The sequence below is a fragment of the Cajanus cajan genome, chromosome 10 (assembly GCF_000230855.2).
Source record: "Cajanus cajan strain Asha chromosome 10, NIPB_CcT2T_4, whole genome shotgun sequence".
Taxonomy (NCBI): Eukaryota; Viridiplantae; Streptophyta; class Magnoliopsida; order Fabales; family Fabaceae; genus Cajanus; species Cajanus cajan.
In genome coordinates this window covers 38076546-38091128 of record NC_138526.1, presented here as the reverse complement: position 1 = coordinate 38091128, position 14583 = coordinate 38076546, and the positions used below count along the sequence as shown (strand labels likewise).

At 34.3% G+C, this 14583-nt stretch overlaps 1 protein-coding gene across 1 annotated transcript; it reads left to right on the top strand.

Moving 5' to 3' along the window:
* Positions 1–5583: 5583 nt before the first annotated feature.
* Positions 5584–14034, top strand: EMB2737 (embryo defective 2737). The gene is made up of 12 exons (XM_020368213.3): positions 5584–5889; positions 6866–6930; positions 7054–7152; positions 7748–7880; positions 8098–8160; positions 8815–8874; positions 9622–9744; positions 11007–11078; positions 11396–11533; positions 12333–12488; positions 12880–12981; positions 13620–14034. Exons 1-12 carry the CDS (start codon positions 5665–5667, stop codon positions 13647–13649), a joined length of 1266 nt encoding a protein of 421 aa, XP_020223802.1. The 5' UTR covers positions 5584–5664; the 3' UTR covers positions 13650–14034.
* The last annotated feature ends 549 nt before the right edge of the window (positions 14035–14583 follow it).

Genomic DNA, 14583 nt, shown 5'->3' with positions numbered 1-14583 from the left:
CCAGAACGGGCCGTTTCCAAAGTGAAACGGGTCGTTCCAAGATTTTAAAAATGCCTAAAAACCTTAGTTGGAAACGAGCCGTTCCAATTATGGTCAATGTGTGTTAAAATCAACCCCAGAACGGACTGTTCTGATTTTTAAAACGGGTCGTTCTGATTTTGAGAACGGGTCATTCCAGTTGTAAATTTTGCATATAACGAATGACTTTAAAATGGGCTATTCCAGATTTAGAATGGATCATTCCGGGTACCCCTGAATGCCTATAAATAGGAGGGAGGGGCTGTGAAAAATTATAACTGACCAAGGGTAAAAACTTAGAGAGAGAGAGAGAGAGAAAGAGAGAGAGAGAGAAAGAAAGAGAAAGAAAGAGGGAATCCAGATAAGGAGATTAGCAAGGTTCTACTCTAGTTTCAACTCCTATTTATCCAGGTAAGGGGGGAGTGAGAAACCTCACTCAGGGGTGTGGGAATAATTGTTGGGTAGTCGGATTGACCCTCAATCCCTTGCCTGATGTATGTTTCTAGGAACATGTGTAACGTAGTAAAAAAATAAAAAAAAATAAAAAAAAAATTCAGTAGCCAGAACGGGCCGTTCCCAAATTGGAACGGGCCGTTCCAAACTACTGATTTGGCCTTTCAAAAATGAAGGAGAACGGGCCGTTCCGGAAGGAGAACGGGCCGTTCTGGAAAGGAGAACGGGCCGTTCCGGATGAGTCCCGGAACGGGCCGTTCTGATTTCAGAATGGGCCGTTCTGGGCGTAGTTTTTGTGCGTGATTTGGGAGTTCGGAACGGGCCGTTCCGAACTCAGTACGGGCCGTTCTGGGGCAATCCGAAAATCTATAAATAGGGGTTAGGGGCCTTCAGGAAAATGTGAGTTTTTAGAGAGAAGTTTTAGAGAGAAGGTCTCTGAGTCAGTGAGCTCCTTTCTCTCCCAAATTTCTCTGTTTGACTCCTTTTCTCCTCTAGACCACTAATGCCTTCTGACTTTTCTTGAAATTCAGATTAGAAAGCTTGCTTTGGGATGATTGAAGTTCCGGGTTGAGCTTTGGAAGATGATTCTATTTCGTCACAGTTGTTGGCTATTCTGAGCCAACCTTCAGGTAAGGGAAGTTAGAATGTTTGTTGTGTAGGTTGCATGTGAGTTTAGAAACTCAATAGGTGCGTGAATGTTGAGAATCCATAGATGGATTGAAGAAAATCTCATCTTTTGGGTTTTTGAGGAAAAAGGAGGATTTTGATGATTTTGATGTATAGGTTGGATGCATGTGAGATTTGAGTTATTTTGAGTTGTATGGAGCCTATGCATTGTGTTTTTGTGTTTGCATGTGGCTGGATTTGTTGGTTTGGATGAGAGTTTCTGAACTCTCTGACTGGGATTAGGCTAGGTGCAGGTTGAGTGCGCCAGGCATGGAAGAGCTTAGGGCTCTCAGGTTGGATGTTGGGCCAGACGTGATTTGGTTGCGTCAAGCGTGGATACTCTTAAGAGTCTCTGTTTCAAGGACACCGAGCGTGAGTTGAACGTGCTGGGCGTGGATGAGTTTTAGGACTCTCAGGTTGGGATTAGGCTGGGCGAGCTTAGGCTACGTCGAGCGTAAATATGTTTAAAAATAATTATTTTAAATTGATGCTTATGCATGTTTAAAGTTAAAATGTTAGATCATATATGTGTGATATATGATGTATGGTGCGGTGTGATTCATATGTATGCTTTGTGATGATACGTATGAATGTTTGAATATGAGTATGCTTATTGATCATAATGGTGGGTAGACCATGTATGATGTATGATGCATTATTGCATGTGATGTCTTATGACATGTGTATGACTGTTGATCATGATGGTGGGCAGACCATATATGATGTATGATGAATGATTGCATGTGATGCCTTATGGCATGAGTCTAGCCTAGGACTTGAGGAGAGGAAAAATATTTTCAAACTGGAAGAGCTCACATAGAGTCTCTTAAGAGTGGTGCTTGGATAGGCCACTGATATATGAGAGTGGTGCTCTGGGAGGCCACTGGATTTGGGAGAGTGGTGCTCAGATAGGCCACTGGGTTGGGTGAGTCTCCTCTAAGTCCTTAGCTAGTGTTGGAGCGGGGTATGAGGTCGAGGGTTATTCCCTTAACCAAGTACTCGGGAAGGTGCGTGGATCCTTGCGGATAATCGGTGGGCGAACTCCACAATTGACTTGGTTAATGCATGCCAAGGTCGTGGTAAGCCCGTACCCAGCTGTGCTATACTTGACGGTGGATCTGGACTTCCAATTGTGTAAGTGACATCATCCGAGTAAACCCGAGTGAGGATTATATATCCTGTTTAGCTGTGACCGAGCGGGCGCATTGGGCGTGAAAACGGTTGCAGTGGTTTCGGTAGGATGGAATGTCACTTATACAGCTCTATTGTTGTGGAGATCTCCTAGGTGTATGCGTGACGACGCATTAGATGATTGATATGCATTGATATCTGTCATGAGATGCATTTATTGCATGATTATTAATATGATGAAGTGTGGTGTTTGACTTCATGATTGGTGCATTGTATGTTATGCATGAATAGTATTGGATAGAGTGTATGGTGAGACTCTATGAATATGATTAATGGTTGGATGATTGTGTAGTATAGATTATAGTTCTATACTTGTATGATTGATTTGTGAATTCTAGCTTACCCTTCTGCTTCCATGTGGTGGAACTGCGATGATCATACTTGGTATGGGAGCAGGTCAGGGCTAACTTGGAGTTGAGGTGTCCGCTGCAAGACGGGGAGTTTTGATCCTCGTGTTGGAGTTATCATTTTGGGTAACGGTTTTGTCTGTACTTGACCGGCACTAGGGAATATTATTTTTGGGATGACTGTACATATATGAAGTTTTATTTTATAACCAAAAATTTAGATAATTTATTTTTATTTGTACATGTATGTATGAGTTATCCAGCTTAATATTTCTCTTAGTTCACTAGCAGTAGTGCGATTCCACTAAGTGTAGAGACCATGGCGGGTCGTTACAACATGAATGTGTTCTGTTTTACTTTATGTTTGCCCTATTGTGTTCCTTGTTGGAAGTGATGAATGAATATGTAATTAATTTTAAAAATAAATGTTTTAATATGAATAAGAGTGCTCTCTGTGGATTCCTGTGCGGACCTTATGAGGAACAATTATGACATGACTATGTGAAATATGCACAAATGACATGAGACATAAGAATGGACTATTGAGATAAGCTCTTATTATGAGAATATGAAAAATGATGACATGATGTACTAAATGAAATTCTTTAATAAGTCAAATGTTGAGTCAATAAAATAATGAATGTATGACATGCATCACATGCATATATAACTCCAGGTGTGTTGCTTATGCCGCATACCAGTGATGTACTGAGATATTTTAGGCATACCTTAGGGTCACCAGTGATGTAACATGCTAACAAGGTGTACCTTAGGGTCACCCACGACGTAACAAGCTAACAAGGTGTACCTTAGGGTCACCAGTGATGTAACAAGCTAACAAGGTGTACCTTAGGGTCACCAGTGATGTAACAAGCTATGAGAAATGTGAAACTTCTGTATGGCGCCACATGCATGCATTTATGACTCGAGTCCATGACATCATTTCATGATAAACGAGTGTATATGTGATATTGATTATGTATGTGTATTGTTTACATGTGACTTATATTTGTTGTGTGTGTGCTATCTAACCTTTATTTTTGCACCTGAAATCGAGTGAGATATTTCTCACTCCCTTGTTATTCTTGTACATGTTTAAATTATGTTGCAGGTGATCATCATCATGGGGATGTTGGTGATGAGGCTTAAGGTTTCAGTTGGGTATGTTCTGATAGGATATGTGACATCGGGGCATAACTAGGCTTAGTTCAAGATGTTATTGTTTTGAAAACCTTGGTTTCTTTTCTTTTGTAATTTCTAGTGAAGGTATAACGTAAATAAAATTAATAGTGAGTGTATGTGGAGAATTGTAATTTTGAATGTTCTTGATGAAAGGTAAAGTATATATCTTTATTATATTTTTATTACATGATTTGAAAGTTATAAATTAATTCCTAACTAGGAGGCACTGCTATCTTTACTGGAATTAATCTATATTTTTCTTTTTTACTATTTTATATGATTTTTTGAGTTTTGATACTTACATGTTGACTTTTTATGGTTTATGAGTTATGAATATGAACCTTCCACCTTATGATATTTGAGACATTTGTTTTATACATGAAAGATGTTATCAAACTATGAAAGATTTTATCTATTCAAAAAGAAAAAAAAATTATTGTTTACATTTATTGTGTATTAATGTTGGGGTAGAGGGTGTCACATGTGATGTATTGATGTTTATGTTATTCGCATGCTAAGTTCAATTGTGATGAGTTGCATTATTGTGTTATCTTAATTGATTTTCAAATTGTATAGTGTGGATAAGTTATAAATATATGCTATGCTGAAGCATAGTAAGTTGTTTGTGTTGACTTTTATACTTATTATGTTGATTATTTCGAATTAGTTTACTCTTACATGTTTTTAAGTAGTTGGATTGAGATGATCATATTTGATATGGATGCAGAGATATAAATTAGGAGGAGTTCTTTTAAGGCCATGTAAAAAGATGGCAATATTAATCCTTTTGAGTTGGTGTAGTATGTTGCTTGACTGACAATTAGAATTATATTTCATACTTTAGTATGAGATTACTATATATATATATATATATATATATATATAATATGACATATATTAAGATAGATTTAAATATGTTTTTAGTCTATCCAATTTAGGGTAAAATTGTTTTTGATCTCTCAAATTTAAAATTGTTGTTTTTAATCATTGTAATTTCAAAAATCTTATTTTAGTATTTATATTCAAATTTTGTTAAGAAATTTATTAAATATTATTGCATAAAATTTATCTATTAGTGTTCTTGTTAGTGAAAGCATCACATTAAATCTAATTGATATTGCATAACTGTCTTAATTTATCACTTTATATATGTTATTGGTGATCTGAAGGACTAAAATAATATTTTTAAAAATTATAGGGACTAAAAATAACAATTTCAAATTTAAGAGATAAAAAACAAATTTATCTTAAATTTGAGGGGCTAAAAATATATTTAAGCTATTAAAATATTATAAGTATGTAAATCTTAGTAGTGATTCATTAAGTGTAGTGACTTAATGGTTCATTGCATGAAAACTAAATTTGCAATATTTTTTTTAAAAGAAACCAAAATTAAACATTTGCAAAATAAAAAAAAATGGATTTAAAACTAAAAACTTATACCTTTAAAAATCCTATTCATCATTATAAAGATTTTTCATTATTTTTTTAAAATATGCTTAAAAAGATGTTATTACATCTATTCTAATAATAAATACTTTTTTTTCCTAGTATTGAAAAGTTTTATTATTTAAATATAAAAATTATTGAGATTATATTTAATATCGTATATAATTACCTTTTTTTCTTGTCAAAATATTTTGTTAAAATTAAAATAATAATAACGTAAGTTTGTGTGGTAAAAAGAAAAACCCCATTGTATATGGATACAGTGATGGTTTACTTTATCTTGGGGACTTAAAACCTTGGTTGCAAGCGCAAGAGCAACTAAACTCTATCTGTTATCCTCTTCTTCGCTCTGTCAGTGATGACGAGTTCTCGAGAGCGTTTGGTGAAAGCGGTGAAGCAGTTCGTGGAGGTTCGATACAAGGTCTTCAGCAACCGTTATGGGCAAAACATCATCGACATCTTCGACTTCCCAATTAAGGTTGTCTTGTCTCCCTTCACTTTGGCCTTCGACATTGCAGGCTCTGCTCCTCGCGGCTTCGGTGTTCCCGAACTCATCTCTAAGCTCTCCGCTACTTCCGTCTTCGTCAGTCCCTTTTCCCTTTGCAATTTTCTTCAGCCCCCATTTCTGGGCTTCTTACTTTTTGTTGCTAATTCTTAATTTTTCTCCTTCAATTTCTGGGTTTTCGAGGAAATGGAGATTGAATGTCACTTCCTGGATGCTTTGGGTTCAGAGAATTTTTTGTTTTTATTTTCTGTTATTATAAATTGTTATAAAAATGTCATTTTAGTTTCACTGTCCTGCACCTGCTCATGCACCTATATATTAAAATATTGAATAAGTTATGTTGTTTTGGTCTGTTTTTTTTTTTTTTTTTTTTTTTCTTTTTTAGTTTGCGGGAATTTTTTTTAAAATAAAACAAAAAAGTGAAAACAATGATGATTTGGTAATGATTAGGGAATGTTGAATCGTATAAAACACCTTTTTCATAATGACAAAACTTAGGTATAATTTATTAGATATTGTGTGTTTTGTTCTATAATCAGTAGTGGAATCTAGATGACTCAGTAATTCATATAAATAAAGGTTTACATCTAGCCTATTTGGACAAGCTTCTTCAAAAGCACTATTTATATGAGAAAAATAGGAAGGAAAATCAAAATAAGCTTCTCTAGCCTATGCATGAGCTAAAAATAAGATTTTGGAGAAATTTATTGAAGAGAGTTTTTACAAAATATATAAACTAATTTTAGCTTATGGAGAAACTTGTTTCATTTTTCTTCTTTATTTCACTTTTGGGGTTTCAGAGAAGTTTACCCAAACAGACCCATTAAAGGATTATGTGTATTTTCCAGGTGAAACTCCAATTCTAACCGGAGAAAAAATACAAATAACAATGAAGAAACTATATCTATGTTTGAACTTGCAAATTGATCAATTGGATTATTGCTTTTGATATTTGGGGAAAATGTATTGTCTGGAAATTTGACCTTGTTAGTTCTTGGTACATTTTTATCCTTTTATTTATAATGATGAATGTTGCTGCATGGCTTGGTTGTAGGCTATAGCTGCTCTTGGTACTTATGACATTGCATTTGAGCTGGGGAGGAAGGTGATATGTCAAAGGTGCTGTTTTGTATTCCTTGATGGTTGTGTGGCTTGAATACATGATGCCTTTGATATTTTATTAGTGTAGTGTTGTTTGTTGACTTTTGTTAAACTCTAACAAAATGTGCGTCTCAAGAACAGGAATTGTAAGTCTTGTAATGGATGGCGGGCCTTACGGTGTACAATGTGTCGAGGAAGTGGGAGGGTGCATTATCAAGTGAAGAATTGCACCTTGAAGAGGTATGTTACTCTCCATGTGGATGAATATAGAGGTTGTAGTTGGTATTACCATGTAAATTGTGATCACTTGCTGCTCTTGTTGAAATTTTTAATATGAATCCACAAACATTTAAACTAGCAAAAATGGTTTCAATCTCATATAAGTTGGAATTCTAGTTCAATTAGAAAACTCCACATTCCGAATCTTTTCATTTGTGGTCATGCACAGTCCTAGCCTCCAAGAAAACTTCTATGTAATATATAGTCACACACAGACAAAGTTCAGATGGAAAAAGGAATTAATTTTATTAGTTCTAAATCGTACTAATTCTATGCTGGTGAGTTTTTCTAAAAAGGAGGTTGACTATAACCTTCAAAGTTACACTGAATTAATATATCAATATTTGGAAATGCAAAGAAAATATCTGCTGTCATGTAAAAAAAGTTCATCTGATTTATATAAAAATGGACATGTAAGATAGTGCAGTAATTTTTTTAATGGATAATTCTCCTCTATTTTAATTTCTTTTAGTTTATCTTCATTTATCATTTTGTGAGATTTTCCTCTAACTTAATATACATCTTATATGTTTTTCTTCAACTTATTTATTTTTAGTGGAGAGAAAGCAACCGCTGAATCTGTAGCAGATGCCATTGTCGAAAACCGAGCTGAGTTGGTTCATATACCAACATCCTTGGATTTTCAGAATTCATTACCTTCAAAGGAGTGTCCTACATGTGATGGAACGGTATGAGCCAAATTCCAAGACAACTTGACTTTCCATCCAACATTTCATTTCATGGATAGGTCCATTCCCACTGAATCTGTAGTAATTCATGAGTAAACTGTGGCCTTCCCCTCTCTCTCCCCTCCCCCCGAAAAAAAAGAAACTACTTGGAGATTAATAGCAAGTCTCATTGTGTTTCGATTTTTTTTTTTTTGAAGAATTTGTTGACCATATGCAGGGCGTAATGGGCTGTCCTGAATGCAAACACAGATTGGTGCATGTTAGGATATCAGCAGATGATGTGAGTTTTGTTGATTCTATGGTTCTTTATTTTTTTCCCATTGTTGATTTTAACATTCATATCTTGACCTTTAATATTAGCTGTAAAATTTTAATAATCTATTTATAATATATAAATCCTGAAATGCAAAATATGGTGTTGACAATTAAGCTAATCCTTTGTTGCCACATTAGTATTTTGATTGTTGTGTCACTGAGGGTTCAATTCCCAATTTCTCTTTTTCTCTTAACCAATTTATACCCACATCAATAACTCCTACTTTTATTTTTATTTCAGTTTCTTAAATGAATAAGAATCCATCAGTTACATTCTACTACTAAATAACTATTAATTAATCAAAATAATGAATTCTTTTTATATAATTATACTAGTAATTGTTATAATATAAAACTTTTGCTTCCTCAACAAATGTTTTCACAAACACTTGGTTGATTTCTCAAGTAACAATGGCAATATTTTCAAACTTGCAAGAATCTAACACCTTTTTAAATATTTATTAGATTATTTATTTTACTTTTCAATAATAATATATTAAAATTAAATTTCCTTAACTAAATAGAATTTAAAATAATTTTATTGATCAACTTTGTAACACAAGGGTGACAGGTCTAAATCTAGTTTTTATTGTTTTTAAGAGTTCTTTTCTTTGTGCAGATTATGGAGCCCCCATGGCAAGCTGTTAATGTCTTGAAAAAGATGGATTATCCATATGAGGTCAGTGTTATTTCTAAATTCTAATCTGATTCTGTCAAGTAAGCAATTGCTATTGTCATTATTTATTATTGACAAATAATATTATTAATATAGTTTCTTCTCATATGCAACTGAAGCAAACCTTGATCCTAGGCATTCTTACTCTCATTTCTTTACTTCTGTGTTGCACATTAGAATTCATGTGTCTCCTGGATTTTCGTTTTAGTTAAACTTTTATCCGCTAACAAAGGAATTGTTTGATTCAAAGGAGTGGAAGGAAGAAATTTTAATAAAGGGGAAGGAAGGAATTTTAATGAAAGGGACGAAAAAGGGGGGATTGTTATTAGACATTCTGTTTGGTTAAGAGGATGGGAGGTAGTTATTTTCTTGTTTGGTTCATAAGGAGAGAAGGATATTAAAAATTAATTTAGCTTTGTTCCTTTATAGTTTCGAGTTTTAGAACATAAGTAAGGATATTTTAGACATTATACTCAATTGTTTTAAAGCCCCTCTCCTCTCCTCCAAATCCCTCCTATATTGGAGTAAAGTAAAAATTAGATGAGGAGTTTTGCTCCCCTTCGTTCCTCTCCTTTTCTTAAAATTGAACCAAACAACAAAAGTTTATAAAAATATCTTCCCTCTCGTCCATTTCCCCCGAGCCAAACACTATGTAATTGTGTTTAAAGGGGACATAAAATAGAATCTATTTGAATTCAGATTTCTCACTCTTATTTGACATTGTAATTATATTTTTTTTTTCCTTTACAGCACATAGTGCACAGCATGAAAGATCCCAGTATTGCTGCATTTTGGTTGATTACATTTCCTCAGATTATGGGTGGGTTTACGTATGACGATGACGTGAAGCAGAAAATATGGTGGCAGTACAAGGTTGTCACTTCATATTCCTTTCTATAGTTCAGTTTCAGTTCTACTATTCATCTTTTATTTTTTTCTTAACCGTTTTCAATATGATTTTTCTTGTCTTTATTTGCATTTTCAAATCAATTATTTTCAACATAAATTACCTATTGTACCATTGAACTGCTTGGAGTATGAACCGGCAAAATGTTCTTTGAATGCAAAAAACATCAAGGATTAACACTTGTGGAGCTATGGCCACTTAGTTTTTGTGCGCAGTGCAACAATTATAACACATGTTGGTTGTGATGAAAATGAGTGTGAAAATGTATGCTAAAGATTAGGAGTGAGATTATTGTATGATAAACGATTGCTTGGTAAAAGAAATAATTTATGAAATTGTATACTTGCCCAGAACAATTTTTTACTTCTAATTTGTGATGAAATGATTAATACAAGGTGAGAATACAATGTTAAGGCTCAAGATTAAAAAAATAAATGTGTTTTTGCTCGTTTACCCTTGTCTTTTGGTTAGCAATGTGGTTCACAAGGTAACTACAAATATAATATATTTCTGTTCCTCACTACATCCAGTCAATCATTCCAGAGGGATGAGAATGATTTTCAATGATTTGATTTTCCTTCTTTGCTGCACATCCGCTAGTGAAAATTTAATTTCCTCTATTTTCTGCTTCTATCAAGTCACTCTTCCTCTATTTTCAATGTTCAGAGGCCGGTTTTAGTAGAATTTCATGAAAATACCAGATATAACTGATCTCAATATATGAAACTGTCAGCTTGTAGCTTTTTGTGGGTTTCATCCCCTTTTCCAGCAAAGAAGTTGGTCTTCCCAGCACCTATGCTGTTTCATCTGTGTGTGTGTGTGTGTTTTAATGGTGAAGGACTCATGGGACTGATTGACTGAATAATCCTGTGTATTTCTCTAACCAACAATCATAATCTGTTGGAACTTGGAAGATATTCGTTGGAGTTTGGACCAAGTACTGTCACCTGTATGCCAGTACTATTTGGAATTTCAGACTGCTGAGAGAAGTGGTGCAGAAAATGGGCTTAATATTTAAAATGGAACTGAAGAAAGTGAAGGAGGGCCTAGCTCTCTTATTATAACACATGGAATTGATTATTCTGTCCTCTTATTTGATTAACCTTTTCAAATTTAATCAGACATCATGCAGCCTAAGTCATCATCGTCCATTACATTTGTGCTTTATAGCGGTTGGTCAAATCTATGTTTCTAAAGATATCAATTTTTCTTTTGTGAGTGGTTTTAGGAATCTATGCGGTATGATCAACTCAGAGATGTGGTGGCCAAGAGGAAACCAGGGTGGGAATATCTGCAGGATGTAAGTCTTTTATCCCGCACACTAAATATTGTTTCTTGTAGCTATTTGGCAATGCCTATGCTCATACTTAGCTGTTGAAGACACAAGCAGTGTAGAATGTAGGTATGCAGGGGATTCATCTAGTTGCTAAAATAAATGGACAATTGTTTACTTTATTCTTTTACTATTATTGTGATAATTATGGTAGTTTTTTATTACTTGGATGCTTGATAGAGTTATTTGTGTGGTTGAAACTATGGCATCTTAATTTATATATCGTTTCACATGCATTAAATTTTGCAATGTTTGTTTTATTTTGAATTGTTCGGGTATCACAGGCCTTGCTATCTATTGATCCTGCCCGTGCAAGGGATGATCCTGTCATAGTGAAAAATGTCCCTTACTATAAGGCTAAGAAGGCACTGGAGACAGAGGTCATGAAGCTTGATCCTCCACCAAGACCGTCAAATTGGGGTGTATGTAACAACTATTTTCACGTCACATTTGCTTGTTATTTCTTTTTAGCTTTTATGATAGTCCAGATTTGTCTGTGCTTAAATAATGTGCACAATTTTCTTTCAATAGCATGATTTCCATAGAATAGAAAATTAGAAATGATATATGTAATTGACCTCCATCCCAAAGATCTAGGTGTTCTTATTTTGTAATTTGTGTATGTAAATGCGTTGGGATGAGATTTTTCTCTAAAGCAAATCACAATCAAATCCTAGTCTCAAGTTGGTATCAAAGCCTCTATAATTAAGTGATCTAGAGTTTGATCTTTGCTACCTCCATTCTTCTAATAAAAAGTTTAATTTTAGCACAAGGTAGGTGGGTTTGTGCATTATCCATGTATCAAGTTCAAAGGTTTCTTGCGTGAGGGGGCATATTAGAGATGTAGTATAAACTCATTCACGTCTTCACGTTATAGCTTAAGTTTTTGGGAATGGAAAAAGTATCACAATAACCTAGCCGTTAAAGCAGCTGACAAAATAATGGGTGAGATGGAGAATATAAATATAAATACAGTATTACCAAACATGATGTACGATCAAATAACATCAATCAGACCTTCTGCATAGATTGCATTAATAGGAGTTTGACATTCCACAAGACTTCGGTTTTTTAACATATGCTGCTCACTTGCTTGGAAGTACTCATCAATATCTTGTTAGGTTGGTCACTCCCTTCTCCATTTGAGAAAAATAATTGAAAAGTAGTGTAGTGTAGGCATATCCTTCCAATGAGAAATAACTAATTACAGAGAATTGACAGGAGCTGGACCTTCCATTGAAGGCATCATCTTGGAGTGACGAGGATCTCAAAGATCCTGAAAAGTTCTATGAAATGACTATTCTTCTTAATGCCCAAAGAGAAATCTCTGATAAGATCTTGGATGCACAGTGGGAAACTAAATGGCGTCAAGACAAGGTTGGTGATTTTGCCTTTCCTTCTCCTGTTTGTTCAATGCGAAAGGATCAACTAATTAGAACCGACACATGTCCTAATCAGGCATTTCATGTGATGAAATTATGTTAAAATAGCATGCACAGTTGTCTTACTTTGTCTCAAGAACATACCCTATACTTTTTTAGTTCACAATGTTGATGGTATTTTTGGTTCTAGCTTCAAAATTCAGGATCTAAAGTCCTAAAGCTGTATGTGGTTTACTGAGTTCTGTGTACTTAAACTGCTTTCAGAATTATTTCATGCCTTTTAATATATATTCAATTTGTCAAACATCTTTTCTTCCTTGTGCGCTTTGAAATTTCATTGGTATCAATCTTTTGTACAAGCGACTGATGCTTGATTTCACCTTCAGTTGAATGAGATGTTGGAGGCAAAGGTGAAGCCATACATTCAGGATATAGACAACACAGTTCTTCCTGATCCTATTTTATTAAAACCGCAAAATCAGGAGAAGGTTTCTCTCTCTCTCTCTCTCTCTCTTTTTCTCACTCCCTGTTATCTGGATTTAAACATTCATTGGTTATGCATGTTGACTAGGGTAGACACTCAAATTTCTATCAACATTCAACATTGTCTTCACATATTCAAAAGTTGAAGTCAATGAGGGTTGTGTGCATGTGGCAAATTGGAATTACCTATTACCTCTAATTAACTAATTTGCTTCTATTTTCCGTTTATTGGGTTGCATTGTATGTTGTTTTCTAACTGTTTTTGTTCAACATCCCATATTATACTAATTTATTAGCTTTAGAGGTTTTTATTTTTCCATTTTGAAGTCTATTATTTTTAGAAAAAGGTAAAGTAGACCCATGTAAGCTTAGTTCCATAATTGGGATTTTCTGATTGAACTAAGGAAGTTCAACGATTCAAAACTGGAGATCTTCATTGTATTAGAAGATTATCAAGCAGATACTGAAACTTCATAGCTGGCTAAATTTTTTGAAGTTCATCAGTTGCGGTATTTCTTTGAAACATAAAAGAAAGAAGTTACTGTCCTTAATATCATGTTTTACTTTCTCAGCAGCCTCTCCTGCTCCTAGTGTTAGATACATTGATGATGTGATATTTTTAACTTCCATGTTACTCCTGCAGAGACAACGGCGGAGATGGTTCTTCTTTTGACAACATGGGCAAGGCTACTATATGCTTGAGCATGCTTGTTTGTAGTCCTATTATTTTTTGTCATAATCTGTAACTATGCATACATAGTGTTGGATCTCCCCTGGTATTTCCCCTTTTTGTCTTGATGCTGTGGCTATCATCAAGCACACATGTTGTGCCTCTGGTGGTCATCATTTTTGTGGAGGAAACAATTGTTTGTGGCACAAGAAATACAACTTCTGAGAAGTAAAGTCTAGAGAAACATGCAAGAAGCAACAAAAGCCTTCTTCATACGGCCAAACCTTTGTTGATGTTACATTTGGTATTATGTCAAACACATTACGAAGATACCCTCATTTAGATTATTCCTTTTAATCTTCTATTTCTGAAATTCCCTGAAAATCAATCCGTATGTGTTGTTGACTCCAACTTCTGTTCTGACCAATGAACTATCTTCAATGTGATGAGTATATGAACGCTAAAATAATTAAATTGTTGGTTTGCTTTGACATAATGAGTTCAATTTACCACCAATTCAAACACACCAAGACATTTTTTATGGATTGTTTGGATGGGATGAATTAGGAAGAAATGAAACAAAAGGGAGTGAAATGGGAAAAAGATGAATTATTTCCTTTGTTTTTGAGGAGATCATATATAAGAAAGGAAATTACTGAATTTTTTGTGGGATCCACAAGATACAGTGCCCCCCACCCCCGATTGGGCCGAAAAATAAAGCAAGTTTATTTCTTGAGACTTTCATTCCATATGTACCCTTCCCAACTACCATTGTGTAAAATATAATGTGTTTTACATTTATTTATTAATATAAAAAAAAAAACAATTACTCGATAGAATTTATTAAACTTTGAAAACAATAATATTAATTAGAGGGTAAAATTGAATTTTTATATTTTTCTTATTTCTTTCCTTTTATCTTTTAAACCAACCAAAA

Coding starts and splice junctions, on each gene's coding strand:
- EMB2737 (XM_020368213.3), top strand. CDS start 5,665: ATGACGAGTTCTCGAGAGCGTTTGGTGAAAGCGGTGAAGCAGTTCGTG. Junction 11,079..11,395: donor GGTGGGAATATCTGCAGGAT/GTAAGTCTTTTA, acceptor CGGGTATCACAG/GCCTTGCTATCTATTGATCC. Junction 12,489..12,879: donor CTAAATGGCGTCAAGACAAG/GTTGGTGATTTT, acceptor TTTCACCTTCAG/TTGAATGAGATGTTGGAGGC.